At 49.3% G+C, this 26,875-nt stretch overlaps 1 protein-coding gene across 4 annotated transcripts in view; it reads right to left on the minus strand.

Moving 5' to 3' along the window:
* Positions 1-8,430: 8,430 nt before the first annotated feature.
* Positions 8,431-26,875, minus strand: part of ACVR1B (activin A receptor type 1B) — a 33,204-nt gene continuing 14,759 nt past the window's right edge. For 2 of the 4 annotated variants that reach the window (XM_058558206.1, XM_058558209.1), the window contains exons 2-9: positions 23,423-23,662; positions 22,364-22,612; positions 19,164-19,394; positions 16,318-16,485; positions 15,147-15,303; positions 13,842-13,966; positions 11,050-11,180; positions 8,431-9,483 (exon numbers count right to left, since the gene is read on the minus strand). In XM_058558206.1, the coding sequence (XP_058414189.1) occupies positions 9,358-9,483; positions 11,050-11,180; positions 13,842-13,966; positions 15,147-15,303; positions 16,318-16,485; positions 19,164-19,394; positions 22,364-22,612; positions 23,423-23,662 (1,427 nt within the window). In that variant the 3' untranslated portion in view covers positions 8,431-9,357. Of the gene's footprint in view, positions 9,484-11,049; positions 11,181-13,841; positions 13,967-15,146; positions 15,304-16,317; positions 16,486-19,163; positions 19,395-22,363; positions 22,613-23,422; positions 23,663-25,718; positions 25,820-26,039; positions 26,552-26,875 lie in introns of those variants that run through there. The other 2 variants (XM_058558207.1, XM_058558208.1) reach the window with 2 other exon arrangements.

The following is a 26,875-nucleotide window of genomic DNA, read 5'->3' on the forward strand; positions in this document are numbered from 1 at the left end:
GAGAAGTAAAGTCAGTAAAGCCAGGCAGAAAGCCCCACGGAATCCCAGGGTAAGAGTGGGCCCAGGAGATGCAATTTCTGTCAGGCTTGTTGCATGGTTTCCTCAAATCCTGGAATTTCAGAGCCGGAAAGGGCCTTGTGGTCCGGAAACGATACCGTGTGGTCCAAGCCCTCATTTAATGGAGGAGGCAAACTGAGGCCAGGGAGGGAAAGATGGTGGCAAAACAGGCTTGAACCCACTAGATCCTGACTCCGGGGACTGTTTAATTCAGCTGCTGGTAGCTCCCTTGAGAGCTCAGAGATCCGTGCCTTCTTCCTCCTCCCAATCTCCCCAGTTTCTCCAGGGAGGTGATGGGGAGCCTGGGATGCCACACTATGGGGTAGTGATGCCCTCTGGTGGCCATGAGTCTCGGTGGAAAATCTTCAAGCCAGACCATAAATGTCTCCCCCCACGGCCGACTCCACCTGGAATCCTAGCCAGGTTTACAGATCCCCCACAACTCCTCTCCCACTGGAGAGGGTCTGTGTTCCATTGAGATGCTCCACTTTGGTCACGAGTTCTGGTATCTCACACCTGTCATGGTTAGGAAGTTGTGTTTTTTATCTCAGCCAGTGCTGCCCTGCCGCAGGTGAAGTTCCTCAGGGAGAGGGTGGACCCCTGGCTGGCCTCCTCGGTGCCATAACCTTCAGCCGCCAGATAGTGCACGAGGCCCCTAAAGCTTTGCCTTTTCCAACCCTCCATGACTCCCTCCTAAGCCCAAGTCTCTTGTCTAGCATCTGTTCTCCTCATTCTATCCTCTGCAGCTCCTTAAAGCACGGGGGTCGGGGGGAGCATGCTGCACGCTGCCTGCACTCATACTAGGACAACGCCCTCTCCGTTCTCTTCCCTCCGGGAAGCCTGCTTGCAAAAGCCCCATCGCTCCAGCTCCTCAGACAGCTGCACTCAATCTGTACCTTATTCTCCAGCAAATTGCTGTCTCTCAGAATGAGCTCCCCAGGTTTTGCTTCCTTTTGTTCCAGCTGCCCTGGCTCCTAGCTGGTGGATGGGTCTTGGCCTGTGGTGGGGGTACAGACAGCGGGGGCTGGGCTCATGTAGGTAAGACCCCTTCTCTTTGGGACAAGCCCTTGCACAGATACCTAACAGTCAACAGTCCTCCATGGAGTACATGGGGAGAGCTGAATCTTGCCCCCACTGATCTGCTCAAGCTCTAGAGTGCCTCAGGATGTCAGGGCACTTGGGGGAAGGGCTCCAGAAGCTCAGGCCCCTCTGGAGTCTGACTGCATGTCAGAGCTCTAGCATAGTCATTTTAGCCTAGACCTGGAAGGGATGAGCGGTTTGCTGGGGCTTCTCTCTGGGTACTGCCACTGCTTCTATGCTGGGGAGATGGGAGGGAGAGCACCGGGGACTCAGCTGGCTCTCTGGTCAGGAATGAGGGGCTGGGCCCCCAGCTGCGTGACACCAAGGGAGGCGCGGACAGCCGGTGGGCAGCTGACTGGACAGGGAGTGGTTGTTTTTCTCAGTGGCTCCCATTACCAACAGTTTCCACGGGACAGTGTCTGTGTGTGGTCCTGGGGCCCAGGGTAGCCCAGGAGCAAGGGGATCCAGACAGCCCGAAGACCCGATTCTAGGGCATCTGGGAGTGGGGCCAAGGTGGATGTGGCACTTTACTTGTGTTGGATATGATGGCCTCTGGGTCTAGTGATCCCACCCAGAGGCCAGGGACCATCTTGCCTCTTGGGTGGGGATGGCAAGGTTGCCAGCTTGAACAGGTTAGACTGGCAGAAGGAAGGCAGGGTTAACTCTCCAGCTTTCCTTACAGCAGTGACATGACATTCCTAGGATGCAGGGTGTGTATCATTCTACCCATTTCAGAACAGGCACAGATAGGTAGGACAGAAAATGACAGCTCTTAGGGCCCCAGACTCCCCAGGTCTCCTCCCTCTTGGCAAACACAGCTGCTCTGATGGTTCATCCCCAGTTCTTTCTCCCAGGGGACAGCGTTGTGCACTGGGCTAAGATTCTCCCGTTTACTCCACACTGAAGTATGGAGTAAACTTGCTCTTGCTCTCACCGTTTGCACCTGATCATGCCCCAAACCTGCGCGTTCTACCCACGGTCTCCCCTTCCTCCAGCTGTCCCTCTACCCAACTGCCTCCTAAAGTCAGCACTGTGCTCTTCCCCAATCACAAATGGGATCACATCACTCCCCCACTTAAAACCCCTCAATGGCCTATTCCCTACACCACAAATGACAAAGAGGTTTTAACCTATGGGACAACTCCACATAAGCATGCTGTTGAGAAAAATTTGGAGACCAAGTCCAGCCTGAAGAGGAAGATTACTGATAGATTAGCACAGTCTGAGGTAGCTGGGGAGGTGATCACATTGGTGGCCCCCAGGATTAAGTCTTTTTTGGTGAGGAAGATCAGCCCTGAGCTAACATCTGATGCCAATCCTCCTTTTTTTTTTTGCCGAGGAAGATTGGCCCTGGGCTAACATCCGTGCCCATCTTCCTCTACTTTATATGGGATGCTGCCCCAGCATGGCTTGACAAGCAGTGCGTCAGTGCGCACCCGGGATCCAAACCTGCAAACCTTCAGGCTGCTGAAGCGGAGCGCACGGACTTAACTGCTGCACCACCAGGCTGGCTACAGGATGAAGTCTTGACTTCTCATCATGTGACAGCTCTGACAGGCCCTCTGTGCACCTGGCTCCCTTGCTCTAGCCATATTGGACACCTGTGGTTCTCGAATGGTGGGCGACACACTCTTTTTGACCAAAACGCCCTCCTCTCCCCTTTCCCCAGTTAGCAGGCCAATGCCTACTCCAAAGTAGATGAGATGTGACCTCTCTTGACCCCAACCTCCTGTCTGTCCTGTATTCCCAGGGCATCTGTGTCATAGCACTTACCTCACTCCATGGTAGTTTTCTATTTACTAGTCCATTCCACCAGGCAGGGAGCCCCTGGAGGGCAGGGACGTGTCCTTTCCCCAGCCACCTCACCTGTGCTTCCACGACATGTTACGTATTGTCCTGTAATGTGACTTGCCAAAATCTGCGTTATTGTTCTCTCTGTACAGATCCTCTCTCTCCACGCTGAAGGGCAGAGACCACAGATTGTCTCTCTGTTCTGCCTACTGCTTTACACACTATGGTTGCTCAACAAACGCTTATTAAATAGAAGCCCATTAAGTTTCCTTAAACCTTCCTATCTCATTGGCCCCCATCCTTTGCTTCCAAGGAGCATCCCCAGATGGACCCAGGGCTCTCTGCCATATTCCTTGAGTCCCATTTTAGAACAGGCACAGATAGGTAGGACAGAAAATGACAGCTCTTAGGGCCCCAGACTCCCCAGGTCTCCGCCCTCTTGGCAAACACAGCTGACGATGGGATGCCCAACAACTTTCAGGGTATGGTGCCAGTTGTTTGGTCAAACACTAGTCTAGACTTTGCTGTGAAGGTGTGTTTTAGATGTGACAAACATTTAAATCAGTAGACTTTGAGTAAAGCAGACCACCCTCCATAATGTGGATGGGCTTCATCCAATCAGTTGAAGGCCTTAAAAGACTGAGGTCCCCTGAGGAAGAGGGAATTCTGCCTCCAGACTGGACTGCAACACCAATTCTCCAGCTTCTCAGCCTGCCCTGCAGATTTCAGACTTGCCAGCCCCCACCATTGTGAGTCAATTCCTTAACAGATCTAGCTATCCATCCATCCATCCATCCATCCTATTAGTTCTGTTTCTCTGGAGAACCCTAACACACCATTCTTGGCTTGATCCAAAGCTTTCCCCTGTCCCCAACCTTCACTATGCATCCCTCATATGTTCCTGAGTGTCTCTTGAACTCTACAACTCTACTCCAAATTTTGTTTTGTATTTAGTAAGCACGTTCTCCAGACTGTAGAGTTCAGAAGACGTGGCCTGGGGGCACAGAAATTTAAGATGTGTGAAACAAAAACTCAAGTGATACACCATTCACATGAATTCAGGTCTTCTGTGTCATGGGTCTTACAAAGGTGAAACGTTGTTACTAACCTTCAAGGGCAAGTGAAAAGGCACTGATTTTCAAGATGGTCAAGTTGAACCTGCGATCCATAGCCTAGTGAATTTTAAGTCCATGCCGGGCAAGATGACATTCACTGGATGGCTTTTGAACTGGGTTGAGATTCGCTACACACCACTTCCCCTTCCTTTCCTACAGACAGGTAGATCAGAGATGCGGCAGCCCCAATAATACCTTGCTACTTCAGCGAGGTACTTGGGCTTCTGCTGTTATCTTTGTCCATGAAAGAATCACGGCCAGGGCCAGCCCCGTGGCTTAGCGGTTAAGTGCGCGCGCTCCACTACTGGCGGCCTGGGTTCGGATCCTGGACGCGCACCGCTTCTCTGGCCATGCTGAGGCCGCATCCCACGTACAGCAACTAGAAAGATGTGCAACTACGACATATAACTATCTACTGGGGCTTTGGGGAGAAAAAGGGGGAAAAAAAGGAGGATTAGCAATAGATGTTAGCTCAGGGCCGGTCTTCCTCACACACACACACAAAGAATTATGGCCAGGCACAAGGTTCAATTTAATTACCAACTGATCTGGGTTATTGGGATATATACAAAAGTTAAAGCCAACTTCTAGAGATGTTACTTGATTTTCTCCAGCCTAAGTCTCAGATGGGAAAACAATGGAAAATTCTGAGTAACAATCAGAATTTTAAAATATTGACAGGCTGGAGCAATGAGCAGGTTCTATGGTAAAATTTAACAAGGTAAACACATAGGGTCCTGCACTTGAGTTCAAAATACCAACTTCTCATATACAGGATGGAGGAGGAGGGGGCTGGATTTTACTCAACCCAAGACACGAGATGCAGTCCTGGGAGTGACCTGCAGGTATCAAGCACAGTCTGGGATTCTTGTTCTGTCTGTGCTGTGAGGTAATGCCTGGATGGGATGTTATGTGCCCTCTCTGGCCCCAGGTTCTAGCTGGGTTCAGCGGAGAGCAGCTGGTACGGGGTAAAAACATGGAACCATGGAGGCAGGACGGTGAGGCTAAGGGGCTGCAGTCCATGCTCAGACATCCTGGACTCAAGGTCTTTTCCACCCCCATGAGCTATGTGGGCAATTTACTTCACTTCTCTAACTCTCAATTTCCTAATCCATCAAGAGAGGATAACAATGCTCACCTCACACGCTGTTCTGCAGATTAAAGCAGTTAATACAGTCATGCGTTGCTTAATGACGGGGATACGTTCTGAGAGATGCATCGTTAGGCGGCTTTGTGGTTGTGCAGACATCATAGAGTGTACTTACACAAACCTAGATGGTAGAGCCCACTACACACCTAGGCTCTACGGTACTCACCTTATGGGCCCACCATTGTATATGTGGTCTGTCGTTAACTGAAATGTCGTTATGCGGCGCATGACTGTACATGTAAAGCAAATTTTGGTGCATTGCTTAGCACACAGTAAGTTTTCAATAAACATTTGCTAATATTAACTGAAGAAACTCTAACCTTTGCCAAATTCATGATAACATGACAGCTGTCTTCAAGCATTTTCAGGGACCTTATATAGAAGAGAGTAATGGCTTGGAACGGCCTGTGGATGTAAGTCACACGCAGGCTGCCCAGTTCTACGTAAGGAAGCGCTTCCTACTGAGCAGATGGCCTGCAGGTGGAAGCTGTGGTCCTGACGGTTACAGCACGAGGCCCACCAGCACCTGACGTGGATGCTGCGGGGGAGACAAGCACCTGGTGGGTGGTGGCCCAGGTGACCTCTAGTCCCACCTAAACCTGAGGTTCTCTGATGCTAGGACTTGCTCTCTTGGGTTCCCTCAGCCTAGAGACAGAAAGACATTCACAGCCAGCCACACACAGAAAATACCAGAGTAACCCCTGAAGACTCCCACTGAAGCACCCCCCCCCAATTCATTTATACTCAACCTACAAGGAGGAAAACAAAAACGGAGAAGTCAGGCTGTCTTTGAGACTAGGTGGTGGTTTATGACTAAAGGGATCAAGACTCTCTTTTGTATAAAGAGAAAAATGGTAAAAGACAAAGACAAATACAGGCAAAGCCCAAGAAAAGGTGGCGTTTGTCTTCTGCTGACTGGCACATACCAGGCCCTCCCTCCGGGAAACACAGAGGAACAGCCTCAGGAAGACCGGAGACATTCGGATCAACTCCTCTCCTGGTGAGGTCGGCTGTAACTGGTGTTAACGTCAGAGCCCGGCCGGGCGAGGGTGGAAACTCAACCTTAGAACATCTGCCCCGTTCCCAACCCCCCGGACAAAAGCTGGGCAGTCAGTCCACACATGTAGAACAGATGGCACCAGAAAAGCTCTGTGAATAAAACTTTAATAATGTACAGCAGAAATTGGACAGGCTCATTCTTATATTAAAACAAAAGATTTCCTATATTACAACTTATTTACATTTGCATACTGAAGAGGTAAAGTGTCTAAGTGGCTATTTTACAGTCCTTTCTAATAAAATGTACAAAAACAAACAGAAGTACCGAGAATGCCGTTCGGGGGCCTTGATGGCGACGTAAGAACGGGCTTGGACTTGGTCTGTGAATCTAGAATCCAGAGGAGCAGGTAGCCCAATGGATCAGGGTTGGCCTCAGGGGGCCAAAAACCACGGCTTTAGGCTTTAGTTTCTCCCCAACTCTCTGACTCCTAACTCTTAGTGTTAAGAGTGGCGGGGGTGGGGGCGGGAGCTTCTCAAAAAACTGCTCAGTCTTCCCCAGAGATGGAGGAGCTAGGCTGCGTGTGTGGGGAGGACAGAAGGGCCACCCGGGGGGGTGGGCTAGTGGCTTGGGACTCCCTGGGTTGAGGAGTGTTGGCAGATCCCAGAGGCTGGTTGTGACTGGGGCAGGAGTCTAAATTCCATTATCATCTAGAACCTGCCAGGTTCTGCTGCAGGGTGGATAGGCGGGGCGTCAGCAGGGGTGGGGAAAGAAGGTCCCCCTAATGACACAATTGGTATTCAAGAGAAATTAGTCAGCCAGTAAATTGGCCCAAAAGGTTAGGGGAGGATCTCCCTTAATGCAAGGAAAGAAGCAATTAATCAGGAAAATAAATAGAAAGGCCAGGAGCATGGGGGAGACGGATGTGAGCAGGGAGAGGGCTCTCCCCCTCCTCCACAAGCTTTGGCAGAGAATTGCTGGGCTGGGGGCAGGGATGCTCCGAGGCTGCACACATACTGTGCCTCCCTGGGGGCAGGAAGGGGGCTCAGAATGAATGCAGTGATTGGGGTCTCACTGCCCACCACCGTTTCTTTGGTGGAGGGGAGGGCTGGCATCCTCACTCCTTGGTGGTCTTATAGAAGAGCAATCATTCCAGGCTCAAAAGGCTCTCAGAACCAACTATGAAAACGTCTGGTCTCAAAACAGGCCCCCCACGAACTTGAATTAGCTCCTTCAGTGCTCCCAGAGGAGGACCCAAGCCTGTCTTGTCCACAGATGTGTGCCCAGCGCCGTGCCTGGCCCCCAACAGGCACTCAGCAAACAGCTGTTCAATAAAAGCCCAGAGAAGAAGGTGAAACCAGCTGGACAACGCACAGAAGGCAAGGGCCCTAGCGCAAAAACGACTCAGGGAACTGGGGGGAGGCAGAATGCGAGAGACCAACCCCAGGGGCAAAGAGGGACTGTCGCTGCTGAGTGGGACAGGCTGAGGCAGTGACAGACACTTCCAGTGTGACGGAGCTACGCGCATTTGATTGGAGCATTCTTTTGCGGTTGTTTTTATAGGGATTTCTTTAAAAACGAATAGACTGAGAGGTAATCACCACATAGAGATGGTTCTCCTTTTATAAAGACTTAATAATATTAAAAAAAGTTAAAATCCAGACCCTCCCAATAAAATTTAAAAAAAAACAACAAAAAGCCAAAAAAACAAAAAAACCAAACCACTCCAGTTAAAAGTTATGGCTTCAAAGTTATCATATACCTAAGATATGCTGACCAAACCACCACCCACAACCGTGCTTCTAGACGTCGTTAAATATTACGCTCAGGTTAAATAACAGGTTCAGCTCGCGCTGTCCCTTCAGTAGGGCCCCTGAAGTGGACGCGAGTCTCACATCTTCCCTCCACTGTGATCAGATAATCCAGTAAGAGACCCATGCAGACGCCTCCCCCCCACCCCAGACTCCCTCCCCACTCCTGCCCCCTTTTCCCTTCCCCACCCTAAACCCACCACCACCAAAAATATACACCGCTGTTTCCAGAATCTGGGCTATGAAAGACAGATGTGACATTCCGAGTCCCAAGATCTGGGCTTCCGATTCCTTGGCCCTTCCTTGATGCTGTTGAGGACGATGCCCTTGGGCTGGCTCATTCGCCACGGCTGCTGCTGAGCACAACACCCGAGAATGCCACCAAGATGCCTTCCCTGCCCATCCCACCCACCTCCCTCACACTTAGACCCAAAAGCCTGCCACGGACAACTGGGCCAGCTTTGGTTCCACAGTCTGAAATGGAGGAGAGCTGTGTTGACACAGGGGCAGGCAGAGCAGCCTGCTGGGAAGGGAGTACCACCGTGGTCTGGGGGTTCGGGGGGCGGGGGAGGGGCCCCCGGGGAACTAGATACTGCTCACTACTGAACAGAGGCACCAGCACGCAGAGACGGCTCGACAACCACACTCCCGACCTGCACATGCACAGAAAGCTCAAGCAGGTAAGTGCGCACCTACATACACATACACATACACACACACACACACACACACACACACACACACACACACACGTAAGGGCGTGGCACGGACCAGGCACAACAGAGGACACACCTCGGCACATGCACACACGGCTGGACAGACAGGCGGAAGATTCCATCTCCACTGGCAGTCCCTCTAGATGTCGTGTGAGGGAGGAGGGGAGCACGTGGCCCGTGGCTGCCTGTGCGAGAGGCTGTACTTCTGGTTCCTCTGGGCCACCGCAGCATGCTGGGGTTGGTCCCCGGAGGAAAACCCTCAGTGCTGCTTAGCACTGGCAACACTCGGCTTCTCCTGGGCCCCCCAGGCCACCCCTGTCACCACTCCTGGCTACACGCCAGATGCACCGGGTTTTGGGGGACTTCCCACTACAACAGTTCGAGTTGTGGCATTGAGTTCTCCACACCATCTACTCGCAGAGTCTCCATGCCATCAGGAGGTAAATATAAAAGATGTCTGTGTCTCAAACCCAACATGGGAGTGAGCGAGTCTCCCGGGCTCTGTCCCTCTTGAGGGCCAGGGCTGCTGGCCACAGAGGGCTGGGCAGAAATGAGAGGTAGGCCTCCATCGTACGCTCAACACGGCAGCTGTATGTAGTTCTCGCTGCCCAGGGTTGTGTGTAGGGCGAGGGGAGCAGGGTTAGATCTTCACATCTTCCTGCACGCTGAGCTGTGAGAGGGTCTTCTTAATGCGCAGAGCAGTCAGGCGGGCCGCGCCGTTGGCGTACCAACACTCTCGCATCATCTTCCCCATCACCCGTAACGCCTGCACACAGAGAACCCAGGGTGTCAATCTGACGCTGCCCCATGGAAGCCTTTCTGATCCCTAGGCTCCTGCTTGTTTCCTGGTGCAGTCTGTCAGAACCTCCTCTCCCCCTGACCCTAGGGACATGCTCTGCAAGCTTCCCTCTCCCCGTGGCTCTCCCTTCCTTCAGGGACAGGCTATGGAGGCGAAGGGAGAAAGCTGCGGCCTGGAGAGGGGAGACCTCTGCAAGTGCAGTTGGCTACTCCCCGTCATCTGGGTAATCTCGAAAGAAAGAACTGCAGACAGCCTGTGATCCGAAAATCCTTTCTGTCAAGTTTGCGAATCTATTTTTATGACTGTTCACTAATTATGTTTTTTTAAAAAGCAGCGTATGAACCAGGCACACAGGGACATGCCTTGGCACGTGCACGCACATGGCTGCAATCCCATGGTTCACATGCAGAGATGGGGAGGTGAAGTAGCCCCTGAAAGGCGATCTGGTCAGAGGCAGGAAGCTACACTGCCACTGCCCAGACGACACAGGCGACCTCTACGGTCAGGCCAAGAGCTAGATCTGGAAGGTCACCCATGGACTGCTGCCGGTTCTTGGGGGCTACAAAATTCCCTGACTGCTGCCCTAGGCCAGTGGTTTCCAAAATTCCTTTTAATAGTGGAACCTACTTTCCCAAGAGGAGTCCCAACATAAAAACAGCACTGAGGAGGAAGTGGGCCAGGGGCAGTGAAGACCAGCTCTTTCAGCCTCCCCCTAATCCTCTGAAGTAAGCCCCAACCTGAGGGCTCCAAGGGACATCTAGGAAAATGCTGCTCTATGATGCACCGAGAAGGCACCACCTAGAACATAACGGGAGTCATGTTGTTCTGAAAGGCCAAAACGCCCTCTAGTGGTTACACTCCTTAAAAGCAGAGCCATGGGTGAAAAAGAGGCGCAGGGCACTTAGCTGGGCAAACCCTGTTCCCTCTGAAGACTCTAAGACCCAGATCTCCATGTTTATTAGGAGTCTGTATCATGAATTTGTCCTCATTTCACTTATTTCCACCAAATGTTTTCCTTTCCCCACCTCACCTGCCATCTCTCCCAAATTCAAATTCTAAACACCCTCCAAGCTTCTTCTGAGTTTTTGGCAAGGCTACCTCCCTCAGAGACGTGTCTTCTCACGTTCCCTAGGGCCCGTCCCCTCACTCTTCTACAACCCTTACAGATGCCTCTTCTTACCTCTTTCGCAGAGCTCAGCTCACTCCTGTGGCTCCAGAGCCATTTTCTAGTTAGACAGGTCTAACAGCTCCCGCTCAGTTTCTGTGTCTGTCTCTTATTGACCACCTCTCTCTGATCTGTCTTGGGGACCAAGCCTTTTTCTTCTACTAGGCTGTCAACTCCAAAGGGGACCCTACAGTGCCCAGGACAAGGAATTGTGGCCCCTCAGGTTTAAGATATAACAGCACGTAGTATATAATGACTGACACACTCAGGGGGTAGTCCTGGGGTTGGCCCCATTGTTGGGCAACCCTTTTCTAAGGTAGACAAACCAGGCAGGTGGAATAGCCGCAGGAGGCAAGGGAGCTCCCTACCTCATAACTCTGCCACCAGTTGGGGATGTTGGGACGTAGCTTCTGGTCACATACGACCTTTCGCATTTCCTCAATGGAAGGGTCAGAGGGCACTAAGTCGTAATATGGCAGCTGATATTCTTCGTGGACTCCTGAGAGAAAAGGAAACATCCACCGGAGTTAGCGACAGAAGGAAGAGATTATTCGAAAGCCAATGACGATACCCAGCTGTGGTCTGTGAATACTACTTCCCTTGGAGAGGGACTACGGCTCCTCGGAGAGGAACTAGGGCTCCTCAGAGAGCTTGGCAGATTCTAGGTACGGACAACACATACACAAGATTAGCCAGGAACATCTTTTTCATACCAAAAAGCAAGGAAACTCGCAGAGATTACTGAGGTCAGGTCAAAAGGCACCAACTCGAAAAACTCCCAACTGGCCAAAGATGAGAACATTTAAACAACAGTAAGCCTCATAACTTCAATGAGAACAAGTATTTTAAATCTACCAGTTCACAATGATACTAAAAAAAAAACAACAAAAGCCCCTCAGTCACCTTTGTAGGATGATAGAGAACAAACTCATTATTTGGAAAAATTGGTAAAGAGATGGAAAGAGTCAAGTATCTTCTCTACATTTTCTATTCCAACTATACATCTTGGTAACCAAATAGATAATCAGGAGAAGTTTCTCTTGCAGCTAATACATGAAGATTGACAAAATCAGAACATTGGCGTTTTTCAACCTCTAATGAATTACGACTTGGACAATGATCACCGATGGCTGTTCACATCACAAAAAGAGAGAACTGGCATTATGTGCCTTATAACAGGAGGATTTTTGGAAAAAAAATATAATTCTAGTCACTAGATGGAACTATCACAGGAAATTCACATGAACCGAAGAACATGTGAACTCCACGAAGAGGCAATCAGAAAAATCTAGACAAAAAAAGTTTACAGAACAAATGATTTGGACTCTCCAATAAAGAAACTGCAGAAGGTAAAAAAAAAAAAAAAAAATGGAGGGGCTGGCCTGGTGGCGCAGCAGTTAAGTGTGCTCGCTCTGCTTCGGTGGCCTGGGGTTCGCAGGTCCTTGTCAAGCCATGCTGTGGCAGCGTCCCACATAAAGTAGAGGAAGATGGGCAGGATGTCAGCCCAAGGCCAATCTTCCTCAGCAAAAAAGAGGAGGATTGGCATTGGATGTTAGCTCAGGGCAGGTCTTCCTCACCAAAACAAAAAAACAAAAGAAAAATTGAAAAAAAAAAACGGAGGGGGAATTTGTAGATTATAAAGATTTATGAGGTGTATCAATCAATTGCAGTGATGGACAGGACCTGAACCCAGATTTGCATAAACTGTTTAAAAAAAAATTAGGAGACAATTGGGGAAATCTCAATACCAAGTGACGTTAAATGATATTAAGAATTAACGTTCATTTTTTGAAGTGTGACAATAGCACTGTATTTCTGAAGTCCTTTTACAGCTACAAACTGAAATATTTTTCATAATAAAAAATTAAAATCCAATGTGACTTCCTCATGCTTTTTTTTCCAGGAAAAATCCTGCTGTCCTGAGCTAAGGGACAGACTTTTAAATAGAGCCTGACTTGGTATCTAAGGGAAGTTAAGAGCTTCAGCCCTGGCCTCGGCCTGCCAGAGTCCGAATCCTGGGTGATCAGCTGTGTGACTCTGGACAAATCACCTCGCCTCTCTGTGACTTATTTTCTTCATCTGCGAAATGACAATAACAGTACTCATTTCACAGGTCTGTGGTAAAGATTACATGAGTTTATACATAGAAAGTGGTAAATAAATGTTATTATTATTATTATATACTTAGCACCAGTTTCTGGACGGTAGGAGAAAGAAAAAATTAACTTATTCACAGTTTAAGACCTGTGTGACCAGAGTTTTCTTCATCTGCTTTATCTGTATATTATGATCAAAATTTAAGATGTAAAATTTTGTGACTAATACCTGGATGCTTCCTCCATAATTTGGATCTTACCAAACATACATCATGGAAGGAAAAAGGCAGTGATGCATAAAAGGGTTCTGCTGGGAGACTCACCAGTTCTTTTTAACTCAACCACTTCCCCTGACCTGGAATCTCTTACATCAGAGATAAATGGCTGAGGGCAGGGTTCTAGTGATTCTTGAACTTGGTCACGTGGCAGAATACTTGGAAGTCATCGCAAGATACTGATGTACTGATGATAAAAAAAAGTTTTCTGCTAAATCTGATGCTACCTTTTACTGGATTCTGACATGCATGAGCAGCAGCAAATGCCAAAGATTTAAGAAAAAATTACAGGAGAAAAAACTCATTTTGAGAAAATTCTATGCATTAGTAAGCTTTCTCCTGCAAAGTGAGAAATTACCATTACTTAGTCAATGAAACCTCTGGGCAGCCAGGAACATGGCTTGAGAGCTCATGTATTAGGAAATACCGCCTCCCGAGTACAGGAGACCCCTGCATTAGTTCTGTGCTATTCCCATCAGGGCCTTCCCGACCTCCATGGACCAATAAAGAGAATGTGTTTAAAAAAAAAAAAAAAGCCAAATGAGCCTCCAGAATGGTTACCACGATGTACGACACTACTCAACAAGCCGGCCGAGGAGTAAACACACCCTTAGCACGGCTGCCTCTAAAGTTCCTCATCTTTGATGAGAACCCTCAGTGTGATTCGGGCCCCGGCACCAGGAACCGACAGGCTGTAAAAAGAAAGGAGACAGTAAAAACACCAATACCTTTGGTGACCAGTCTTCTGGGATGGGAGGCAGGAGAAAGAGAAGGTAAAAAGGAAAGTACCTCCAGAATTGCATCTTCGAGCGATCTCCCAATAGACAAGCCCGAGGGCGTAGATATCAGCACATTTAAAGGAGTCAAAGTGCTTCATGTTGATGGTTTCATCAAGTACTTCAGGGGCCATGTATCTGCAACGGCAAAGGACCTCGATCACGCCCAGAAAATAACGATTTCTCTCTCTCATTCCAAGTGTTGACTCAGGGGCCCTCTGAGTGTGGGAGAGCATCACGCCGAGAAAGCCCCCTGCGGAGGAGGGATGCTCCATTCTCCTTACTGCAAACTCCCTTATGTTCTGGATTCGAATCTAAATACTTCAGCACAGGTCTGGTGATACTGGACTACTCTTATTTGTACCTCTATTTTTTAACCATCAAGAGTTATTTTCAGCATGTTTTGATTTCTTGGCAGAAGTATTTGTACTGTGGGTGGCAAGGCAGTAACAGCACATAATATCTGGTTGCTACTGGGGTCTTGGACTTTATTGGATGTACTCACAGTGATAGGTTGAGCTTAAATTCTGAACTTCCTTTGTTATCTGACCTGACTGCAGATACATGAAGATTGTTCTAGATAGCCATCAAAGGCCCCCTCGGTTAATCAGTACTACTCGAGCCACTCCCCTACAGAAAGGCAAACCACAGGGTCACCTCAGGCCTCACACTTGGGGGCCTGGGGAACTCCCAGGTCAAAAGGAAGGGAAAAAGCAGCAGCACCATTTAGTGACAGTCACTGAGATTCAGCAGATGAACAGACCTCCTCCTCCATCCAGTAAGACAGTTGCGTTTCCCACTTGTGAAGTCAATCCACAATCACAATTCCTTACTTCTTACTTCACCTTGGGACGAAGCGGGAAGCAGGCCCATAATCCTTAAGGGTGCCCCCAGTCTCCACCCTCGATTACCTCTGCTCTGGCTTGGCAAACCACGCTCCCTGCCTCCTCAGGGGTCTCGGCACAAGCCACCCCTGCAGACGGTGCCATTTTCCCTTGTCCCCTAGCCAAGCCTGGTGCCCATCCCCCTTTCAAATCTCGCTCTAGATTCTCTTTCTCCACTGCCTCCCCGGCCTGATACCACCAACCCCTACGTGTATGTGGTTCTACGGGGCTGTGCTCCTGGCACTTCTATCTGTTAGATGCAACCTGTGCAGCTTTCTGTGTGGGGAGTGGGTGCACAACTCCACTCTCTGCTGTCTAGAGAGGGGACCACACCTGCTTTACTACATCTCCTGCTCCTTCGCAGACAGGAAAGGACACATGCAGGCTGCTCACTACAAGTGTAGGGCAAGAGCAGAGGCCCCGTGCCTGCCTACCGTTTGGTTCCCACCCTCTGATTTGGAGCAATGTCAATGGTGTCGGTGACTGCGTCATGACGGACAGCCAGGCCCAGGTCTGCGATGGCGCACATGCCATTTTTCTTCACCAGGATGTTCTTTGACTTTAAGTCTCGATGAGCAATTCCAGGCTTCCCTGGCAGGGAAAAAACAAGGATCTTTAAAGAAAGATAGTATAAGTGTTAAAAGCATGGACTTTGCAGCCAGACGGGGTGGGTTCGAGTCTGGCTTTTCCTCTCACTAACCCAGTAACCCTGGAAAAGCGACTTAACCCATCTGTACCTCCCTCTTCTCATCCATCTAACAAGACTAATACCAGTACTTACTTCATGGGAATGTTGTGAGGATTAAATGCATTAATGTAGGTAAGTAAAGAGCTTAGAAGGGCATGCGTATTAGCTAATATTACTATTAATATCACCACTACTAAGCTTCCCTGAACTAATATGCTCCAGTATAGAATTGCTGAGGAATTCAAAGAAAAACTGCTGCATCGGCCAGGTTCTCAGAATATCGCTAACATCACCGCGGAAGCTGGGAAAAGGATCACGCTCCAATGGCTGGTGTTGTCAGGGCCAGCAAGAGCTGCTGCCCTGGTCAACCAGGCTCCAGGGAGCACAGCTGCCACCATGACAAGATCCAGGACTCAAAGAGCTGATGCTGCAGTCAACCAGCAGGGACACTCGAGGTGTTCTTCCTCCAGCAAACCTTCCGAGATTAGTGAGGCCCACTGTCTCATCCACCCGCGGTCTTTGAGCCAGCTGTCCCCAACAGTGCGTGCGTGAAATGACGAAACTGAAGCTCCTGTTGCATTAGTTTGTTTAATCTTCTTAGTTCCATTCTTTCACATGCGCACTGTGGGCTTCTGAGATGATCACTCAACAAACACTGGCTCACCAGCCAACTATGCACCAGGCCGCCGAACGAGGACTGAACACTTACGTCATGGAGTTCCCTGAGGGGGTTCTGAAGACAGAGGTGAAAAGAACCCCGAGACACCTCTTGTTCACACTCAAGTAAAGCTCAAACCTCTCTCCCTGACATTAGACTAATTTCCTGAGGTCCAGCTCCAACTTTCTCAGTAAAAAGGAGTTCTGGGAACTAAACCAGGATGGCACAGGCTTTTCAAGCCCAGCTTGGGTCCACTCACCTTGGGTGCCCACGATCTCCATGTGCAGGTGTGCCAGCCCACTAGCAGCAGACAAGGCCAGCTTAATCATCCCCTCAATCGTCACCGTGTACCGGTTAAGATAATCAAACAGGGAGCCATGCTCATGATAGTCCGAGACGAGCCACAGCTGTGTCCAGGTGCCATTATCTGCAGAGAAGCACAGAGAAGTTCCGGAAAAGGCATGACTCCCAGCAAAGCAGTTAAGGCAGGAAGGGAAGAATGGGCACAACAGAAACCCCAGCTGCACTCCCGATTTCCACTTCTTGCCTCCACACCCCGAGGCCTCCTCTATGCCTGCTTCATCTACAGCTGTCCGCCAGTTTTAGGGTCCAGGAAGCACAGAAGAACAGCATTCTTTCTTAGACCTGCTCCCTTATTTCTTGTAGGTGGCTGCAGGATTCTGAACAGCGCTCCATTATGACACCAACTGGAAACTGAGGCACAGGAGGAGAGGAAGCACGTGCTCAGGGAAAGTAACCTATCATCTGTTTCATGGGCTACACTGCTTAGATCCTGACAAGACCCGCTCACCTGCTCGTTAGCGACCAGGACTAGACTCTACCCTCGCCAAGGAGGAAGGCTTTGCAGGTCCTCTGAGCTCGGAGTCCTCTGAGCACAGCCCAACCTAGCACCTTCTCATTCGCAGCGTTTTTCAGTCCCTCTCTCTGACCAGGCTATGGGCTCTCGGTGAGAGCAGGAAAGAGCTCCTTCATGCATTATTGCATTCCAGGCCAAAAAATGCTTTTCAATGCACAAAGAGCACACTTCCAAGTATTCTGGAGGGGTCACCTTATCCTCAGAAGAGCCATGGAAGGTGGAGAGCATGCACTCATATATGGGGGTGGGGGGCAGTGTGCAGGGGAGGAGGAGGAAGAAAAAGAAAAACTGAAAGCTGGTAAACTAATTAGGTTATGCTGCTGTCAACAGGAAGACTGGAAATTGGATTGAGATCTCCCAAATTCCAGGCTGGTGCTAATTCCAGCACACTATACCATATACATCGTGTCAAAAAGGCAACAACAGAGGAGTCTGATTTTTCTCCTCCCTCAGCCCTAATGCGAGTTTCGACAGCCAGATCCCTACTCACACGAGCTGCCAGAATCAATAAAGGCAGCAGCTCCTGGAAAAGCACCAATTCTGTCTTCTCTGATTATGAACAAGCGGTCTACCCAACATACCCCTCCTACCCTCCCGCCAGCCCCGAAGTCTTGAGGACCCTGGCAATAAGTTAACAGAGAAGGCATCTTTTGACCCTTTAAAATATTCTCTCTTTCCTTTCCTCCCTTGTGTGCGAGTCCAAGACTTTTCAGCTTGGGGGCAGCTGAGGCCACTACAAAACCCCCAGCAATGTGAGGAATGAGCAGTCTGCTGTTTCTGTAGGAAGGACAAATATTTAGCATCTTCTGTAGGCCTTGTAGACACTAACTTCTAAACATCACTGACGCGGGAGCAAACGGTGTCACAACTGCCAGAGAGATGCTTCTAAAATGTAAACGCGATCAGCTCGTGGTGTTTCTGACTTGGGTTGCACTACCTGCCGTGTGCCTGCTGTCCCCTCTTCCTCGGGTCTGCGAGGCGGGGACTGTGTCCTGATCTCCTGTGGGATGACCCAAGCAGCTGGCAGGGGTCCTGACCCCCAGCCGTCAATGCATGTTATTGAATGAATGAACGCAATTTCAATTACTACCCACCATCTCAGAAAAAATACAATCACTTCAGAAAAGCCCTTCATAATCTGGCCTCGCCCACTTCTCCGCCCCTGTCCTGCTATAACAGCTGCCCGAGTTACCAGCAGGTTCCCAGACACATCTCACCTTTGTACACGTGTCTGCAGTGCCCTTCTCACTGCTATTTCTTCCCGACCGACTCCTGCCACCTTCGCCTCTAACGCAGGTGTGACCTCCCTGACCCCATCTCACCCCCAATTTGCGCTCACTAGAACAGTCTGTTGTCTGATTACTTCCCATAATCACTTGTTAGTTTACTTGTCTCTTTGCTAGTCAGTAAGGTCCTCAAAAACGAGGACGTTCCTGGGCACACAAGAGAGACTCAAAAACTGAAGCAAAGGGGCCGGCCCAGTGGTGTAGTGGTTAAGTTCATAGGCTCTGCTTCGGTGGCCCGGGGTTCGCATCTCGGGCGCAGACCTACACACCGCTCATCAAGCCATGCTGGTGGTGGCCCACATACAAAATAGAGGAAGATTGGCACGGATGTTAGCTCAGGGACAATCTTCCTCACCAAAAAAAAAAAAAAAAAAAAAAAAGACTAAAGCAAAAACAGAAGGGAGAGGAGGGAGGAAATAAGGGACTTCCGCAACAAGCAGACCAAAAGCTGAGCTTGAAGGCCACGAGGCGGCACGTCCGGGCAGGCGGCTCACGCCTCTGCTGCACCTGCTCCACTACAGAAGCGGGTATGGTGCTGTACATCACAGAGCGTGGAGGACATGCTTTTCTGGGGCCATCCCTTCCTGGCAGGGGTTGAGGCCACAGTTCTTCATACCATCGTTTTCAAGGTAAACTCACTGGAGCCCCTGCAGGGACCACCCTGGGGTGGGGCTGGGAGTGGGGGGGGCGTGAGCAGGGAGGGTGGGGGCTTTCCCTTATTTATCTGCTTAACAACTGCTTATTTACTTGCGTAATAACCTGGGTTTCTGTATAAGCTTTGTGCAGAAGACAAGCTTGAAGGCTATTACCTTATTCAGAGTCTCTATGGGCAAGAACTCTGGAGGCAAACAGAGCTGTGCTGTCCCACAGCTGTTCCACGTCCCCAGTCGCCCGTCCATCTGGGGCTACTGTTTTAGGCTTTGGGACGCATGGGATCTTTACCTTTGTTGTCAGCAGCAATAAACCCAAGGATGTTCTCATGGCGCAGCATGACTGTCTGGTATATCTCTGCTTCCCGGAACCAGGACCGCTCTTCACGAGAAGAGAAGATCTTCACAGCCACGTCGCCACCCCTCCAGCGGCCGCGCCACACTTCTCCAAACCGGCCCTTGCCAATAATCTCCTGTAAAACGATGGTTCGGGCCACTGTGCGCTGCACAAAAAGGGGTAACCCTGTGGATGCAAGACCGGAAAGAGAGCTGACGCTGTAAATTTGCTCAACTTTGCAACTCTCTCTCGCACTGCCACACTGACAGCCCTCCCACAGGGCCTCCATTCTATACTGCTCCAGGATGGGAGAGAGCTGCAGCCGCCCCGGACCATGTCCAGGTAATCCAGGCAGCCAGCGACCAGAGTGAGTGCACATCGAAAGGGAAATGCATACCCTTAGCTGTTCCTGATCTAAGCGATTTCTCCTCTCAGTACAGAAGACAGATTTGAATACAAATGCCTGACCAGATTTACAAACTCTGCAGCCAGCTTCCTGAGGGCCAATCCACCCACATCTGCTTTATGCTGATGGAGGAGGAAAGAGGGCAGAGAAGATGCAAGTGGGAGCTTGAGTGCTGGAAGCCGCCTTCTGGCTGCTCTGCTCATTGGCCACTAGAGGGCAGTGCTGTGTGGCCCATGAAAGGCAAACTGGTCAGAGCATACAAGGTTCCATCGGCTTTCAAAGAGATCAAAGTCCTGCTCAGGGGTGGAGCTCCAGATGTAGCCAGGGACCACCCACGCTTATTCTAAGACGAATTTTACTGTCTTTAGAGGACCCGTTCATTGGCTCATTTGACTCACTCAATGTCTCTCCATCTATCCAATCACCTCACCACCATGACTGTTTCTGAGCTCTCACCCTCCTCCCTGACCAAACAAATATGCTCTCCATCCCCATGTCTTGTGGAGATGAACTGCCATTTACTGTGTGCTGACACTGTGTGAGGCACAACGCTTTGTATAAGTTGCATAAATTATCTCATTTCCCCCCAGCCACCTATAACGTAGGTATTGTTATTATACCCATTTTACAGATGAGACATTTAAGGCTCACAGGGGAGACTAAGTAACTCATTCAAATTGATACCAACAGTAACTGGCAAAGCAGGGATTAAAATCTAGGACTGTCTGACTCCAAAGTTTACGCTTTTAACTACAATAGGACAGAATCACCAAAATGTTTCTCAAATCAGACCCCTCCTCGCTATCCCCTCTGTGCCTGTCCTAGTTCTAGCCCTTCTAGAAAGACCTCTCACTGGCCTCTCTGCCTAGTTCTAGCCCTTCTAGAAAGACCTCTCACTGGCCTCTCTGCCTCCCACCTCACCCTGCTCCTGCCCTGCACACCCACACACGGCCCCGCCCCACCCTGCCTCCCTAACAGGAGGCTGTAAATGAATGAATTCATCCTCCACACCACAGCCAAAATTCCTTCCAAAGGAAAATATGAAGTTATTTTCCCACACAAAAAGGTTTCGTAGCTGCCTCTCACCTTACAGGACAGAGCATGGCACCCATGGCGCTCTCCACCTGGGTCAGCCTGCCGCCCCCACCCCCTGGGCCGGCTCTCGGCTCTGTTGTTCCCTAGACCATGGTGAACTTTCAACAGCTTTCCTTGACCTGGAATGTTCTCTGCCCTCCTACCTCTCTTAAAACTTCCAATTCAGTCTTCAAGACCCCTTTAAAGGCGTCCTCCTCCGTAAGACCCCTGCCAACAATCCTCGTCTCTTCCAGCCAATCCTGGCTCAGCCTGTTCCTCCTCTTTTTTACCCCACATCAGAGGGTATTCAACCGATATTTGTCAAAGTGACTTGCAAGTCACATAAGCAGCAAGGACCTATTACTTTAAATCCACAGTATTAAAACTCCAGCACCTTGGAAGCTCTGGATATTCTGAATTAGGAATGGACTAAAACATCCCAAGAGGAACAGTTATCAGTGATTTTACTCCAGATGACTAAGTAACCGCCAAGGACCTTCCCTAGCCTCAGCTAGTCCTGATCTTAAAAGACTCCAGAAAACCTGAGCTACCGTCCTCTAGCAGCAAATCAAGCCACAGAGTCAGTCAGGCAGTTCTAACCACTGCCCTACCTCTTTCAGCAAAGAACAAGCCACATATTTTCTGTCTTCCTAAAAATATGCAGCTTTTAAATATATCCATCACTCTGGCACTCCTGACTGCAGAGCTTAATAAAAGCAAAACCGCTGAAATTCAGGAGTCACAGCTCAAAGTACTCCTTGTGTGCAAGGAGGAATGTCTGGCCATGACTGATGGCATAATTTCTCTACAGAACAGTCTTGTCACGTGGCAAGGAAATATACATAATGCACACGCAATTCCCACAAATATGATTCTGTATGTTTTACCCAGAGGCAAAGTGACCTTTGTGGGTGATTTTTGTTTTACAAGAACAGAATATCACCATCATTAAAGTAACTGTTTATCTTCATAAAAAGACTCTTGCAGTCACATTCACATCTAATAGCTAGCTGAGCTGTACCCTGAGACCTGAGCAACCCAATGCCCTTTATCCTAAATTCCTGTCTAACATCAAGGTCTAGTGTTGGGTTCAGTTCCCTCCTCTAAGACTTGGCTACCAACAGGCAGTGCAGGACACGGTGCTGCTGCCACGCTGGAAGCCCAAGCTGCCTTTATTTTAACCTCCACCAAAAAACCCCTGGGCAATTGGTACGAGTCAATGATTCACCAAACCCCAGCTCTCAGCTTTACTCAGCGTCCTTAAACTCCCCTTGTGGCTGCTCGGAGATCAATGATTAGCTGTCACCACCTCATAGGAACCCAATACACTCCCGTTTCTCAATAGGGACCCTTAAATTGAGCACTCCACTGCTCAGGTGGAACCAGGTGAATTTTAATAGATGGACAGGTACAAGACTCAAAGAGAGGCAAGATTTCTGAAATGGAGAGTTTTGTACTTGACCTTTGGAATCCTGGGGAATGAAAGATTTTCTGTGAACCCACTATCTTATCTTATTGCATGTCAGACTCCAAAAAAAAAGGGGAATTATGAAACCAAATGACTCAGTGCTGGTAGAAACAAATACAAGGCCCGGCCTTCTTTGTAAATGCTCTATCCTGCTCAGAAGCAGTGATGAAGGCCCACAGCAGACACAACGCCTGAAGAACTCGGTACCTGAGCCAGACCCCGATGTGGAGAGATCGTAGACGAGATCCTGGAGCGTCTTGTCCTTGGAGAGACACATCTCACATGAGGGATCTTCCATGTCCAGTCTCTGGCGGTTGTGATAGACGCGCTGATGATAGTTAATGACAAGGAAAACAATGATGATGATGAGAAACAGGAGGAACACCGGGCCGGCAATAATGCCTACCAGCTCCACGGGGCCCCACATGGAAGGGTGCTCAGGCTCCTTGAGGTGACCTGGGTTGAGTGAGAGAGGAGAGGGAAAGAACAAAGAGTAAAACAAGGGAAAGCTTCGGCCTTCCTCACTCCCAACCCCCTCCAAGTGCAAATGCCCTTCCCTCTCAGTGGGTTCACGGTGCCCTTGATCTCTCTGGTCTGCCAGGAAGCTCTCACACACAAACCTCTCCAGTTAAGGCGCCCTTTCCAACAGTCGACCCACAACCCACTTTGTAATTTCACAGCATTTCATGGGACCACTCCCACCTCAGCCCCCACCAGATGCCAGGTCCTGCGCTTCCACTTACAACAGCTCCTTTAAGCTCTGCTCGTCTCTCTCCTTCTCCTCTGATCTCCCCAGTAACACCTTCTAAACGGCAGACATGCAAAGGGGTGGTACCTGCTACCCTCAGCCTCCATCACTGTCCTCCTCCTCCAATTCTAGCCCCTCTGCCCATTTTGCCATCACCAGAGCTGTGACGGGCAGCTGCCTTCCCAGAGCTCTGGGGCTGTCTCCTTCGCATCAGTCCCTCACCCTCCTGTGGGACCCCTGCCTGGCTCCTCCACTCCTCACCAGCCGCCTGCGGCTGCTCAGCCACTATCCAAATGCAGCTTTCACCTCTGGGACCAATCTGACAATCTGTCTCCCTCATCCTCTAATCCATAATCTGACTTAGGAGGAATCCCATCCCTTGTCACCTTGGGGAACATCAAAAAGGTCCCTTTACCTATCATAAAACAAAGTGACTGGGGAAGAGTAGAGAAGGATGAAACAACAGGGGTGCCCTACCTCCAAGATGAGCCAATAGTCCGACAAGGGTGTCCACTCACCACTGGGCACCCGCAGGTCGATCCTGTTGCAGAAGTCCGTGTAGCAGCAGTGGGTGTTGCGCAGGTCCTCAGAGCTCAGGCAGTAGAAGGGCTTCCCCGCGGGGACCAGCTCCACTTTGGGGATGCAGGTACGCACATGGTGCTCCATCCCATCCAGGTTGAAAATGGACACCATGCAGGCCCCATCTGTTTCACACGTGTAGTTGGCCTGTAGGCAGCTGGTGCACGCACACAACAGAGCTGCAGGGAAGTTGGAGTAGACATTGACATCAATGGTGAGATCTTATCCTAGTCCTGTTCCAGACTTAGAATATAATCCCTTAGCACACTGGATGTTCCAAAATAAGGAGCTTTGATAGAGATGGGGCCAGAAAGATGAGGTCATCAATGGAGACACAACCTTTTCACCTGTTTATTCAGGTCACAAACAAGGCTTCCTAGGCCCCATCATCTTCCTCTAAGTGCTCTACTTCATGCCTATGAGAAACAGACAAACTACCTTTTGAACTTAGCCTTAGACTTATTATAAATTATTCTGTGGCTGAGAAAGAGGTTTTCCTTTAAATTTAGATGTCTGAGGACGAAAAGAAGGCATGTTCCCTCTGGAGAATATAGGACATCTCCCCGCCCCCACCCTCTCCATCCAAACCACCTAGGGTTCCTCAGAGCCATCATCAACCCCATCTCTTCTCCCGCACTAGGCCCGCCCACAGTTTCCTGAACGCAGTATGCAGGCTCTCACACGTTCTTTTGCTGCAATGGCTAATTCTTACAAATCCTTTAAAATTCAGCTTAAACATCACTTCCTTTGAAAAGCGTCCCTTGAGTAGTCCAACATCATCCATGGCTGGTGCCCCTCTCATGCGGGGCAAAAAGAATATGCCCCAAAGAGGATGATATTATGCCCCCTCATACAGTTATTGAGAAGATTAACTGAGCTAATGCATAAAAAGTGCTCAATAAATTTAACCCCTCTGAAAGGCCCCTGGATATCATTTTAAAAATATAATATACATATATATTTTTTTCAAATAGGTAGTGTATGCAACTGTCTCTGGGACTGAGTTGTGCTGGGCATGTATTATACATAAGTGTGCACTGTTGACAGGAAATTGCTGTAAACGGATTTGGCGCCTCGGAAAGCCAGTTCAGCAGCCCTGGAATCTGAAATCCTTTATTTATCCGTCTAACAAGAATAGCACAGACTGCAGCAGTTGGTTCTCCCCAACAGTGTCTCCCATGAGCCTAACCTGGCCCTGACCTCTTGGGATGGGCAGGAGTGTGGCTTTGGCCACTAGGACACTTTGGCTGTGACCCACAGTGCTGAATGGAGCACTTGCCGGTCGGAGGGTAGAGGTGGCAGGGCCCACTCACATCTCAGATTGGACACTAAGTGATCTGGATACCAAGTGGGAATATATTCAAACTGAGGCCCTAGAGAAGAGACATTTATGAGCAGTCCCATGAAAAACTAGCCTGTCATAACTCACCCCTTTAGGCTGTAAACAGTCTATCTTTGTCTCTTCCTCCAATACACTGGAAGGCAGCTCTTGGCTTTTCAAATCCAAAGACAGATTCTAAATATCTCAGTGTCCAACCTCTCCTTCCTCAGGCTCTCCATAAATGACACAATCCCCTGCCACTCCCACCCAAGGAAACAAAGGAGAGACAGCACTGACAGGTAAATGGACAGCGTGGATCCTCACTGAACGCCTCTCGCATTTTTTTCACAGCATTTGATCAGATCCCTTTCTTCTGGGAGACATTCCAAAGCACGCAGCTACCTGCGGAAGGCTCCGGGTGTGTTCCACTTTAAAGGCAGGAGGTTTAACGCAGGTGCCCTTCAGACCAGGATCCAAACCACAAAACGAATTTTAAAAGCAAATTCCTCCTGAATTCTGATTAGACACAAGACAGACTAAGGAACCTCCTCTTTTTTCCTCCCAAATACCTTCATTTGCTCCTCTCTTATTCTTCTGGCTAACTTAAATTTACTTCTGCAACTCTCAGAATACTGGATCCAAACCTCTGTTACTCACACTGGAGTCCTGAATGTTAATCCAAGAAAACTACTGCCCACTCCCCTTTGCGTCGGTGGGGACCTTCGGGCACAAAACGGGGGAACTCCGTGGAGCGCACACCTCTCCATACATGTAGCGTGACGTCCAGCAGAGAGAACAGCACTGGGTCTATTTTGGGAAGCAAGAAGGGAAAACGAACGACTCCAAGAGAGCTATTCTGAGCACAGTGGGACACACAGGCCAGACCCGCAGCCGCCTTGTGAAAAAAAGCTCACTTCAGAGTCCGTCAATTAGCAGGCAGGAGAGCCAGGAGTCTCTGGGTCCAGATACTTGTTCTCCTTTCGTTGGTTCACGGCCTCTTTCACAGTGATTCATTCTGGAGAACGAACACACCCACACGTGGCTCATTATTTTTGGGAAGTACTTAAACAATCTTGGTGTAAGACAGGAAAGAACAAAAGTGGTGAAATCTATGCTAGACGGGACGAAGAGAGGAACTGGGAGCGGGGCCATGCGGGTTTGTGATAAGAGACTGGGCAAGTCCCTAAATCTATCTGGGTCTCGGCCGCCCAGCCAGAAAATACCATTTATCTTACAGAGCTGGTATGACGATCAGCCAAACATCCGCCCAGTGCTGGGGGACTCGGAGAACGACTCCCTCTGCACACAGCTGTGCAAATCTCTATATTTCACAGAGTGAGTGAGAAGTCTGAAAAGACAGATTTTTAAGATAACCATCACTCCTGCCCACACCCCTGGGGAGGTTCAGTTACTCACTAGAGCTGCATCGGGTATCATGGCAGCAACAGGGCAGAAAGACCTAAGGCTCAAATACCAGCTCTAGTATTAATCCCACAACCTTGAGCAAGTTAGTAACCTTCCTGCACCCTGGTTTCCCAATCTGTAAAGTGGGACTGTTAATAACTACTTCACAGGACTACGTAAGAATTACATGAAATAATATATTTAAAAAGTGCTCAGCAAATAGGTGCTCAATAAATTTTAATCCCTCCGCTCAATGTAAAACTCAAATAAACACACACACGTAAAATGTGTCTCTTTAACCACTAATTAGGAAGTGGCGAGTTACAGCAAGACCACAGCAAGAAACTGCTGTTAGAGTCTCAGCTCTGCCAGTAACTGGTCGCGTGGCTTTGAGCAAGTCACGTAGTCTCTCTGAATCTCATTTTTCTCATGATTAACCAGAAAGAAGGGACTGAACTAGACCTCTAAAATCCTCCAGCTGACATCTGAATCTAGTTTGTTTCAAATTCACATTGTTTGGATCACTGATCCAACACTGGGAAGTTCTGCTTAAATTTTATATACCTTTTTCTGAATTTTAAAGATCGACATTATGGCTAGTCTTCTGTTAAAATTCATTTTTCAGGAGCCGGCCCGGTGGCGCAAGTGCTTGAGAGCGCGCGCTCCG

Source organism: Diceros bicornis, chromosome 17 (genome assembly GCF_020826845.1).
Source record: "Diceros bicornis minor isolate mBicDic1 chromosome 17, mDicBic1.mat.cur, whole genome shotgun sequence".
NCBI classification, from domain to species: domain Eukaryota; kingdom Metazoa; phylum Chordata; class Mammalia; order Perissodactyla; family Rhinocerotidae; genus Diceros; species Diceros bicornis.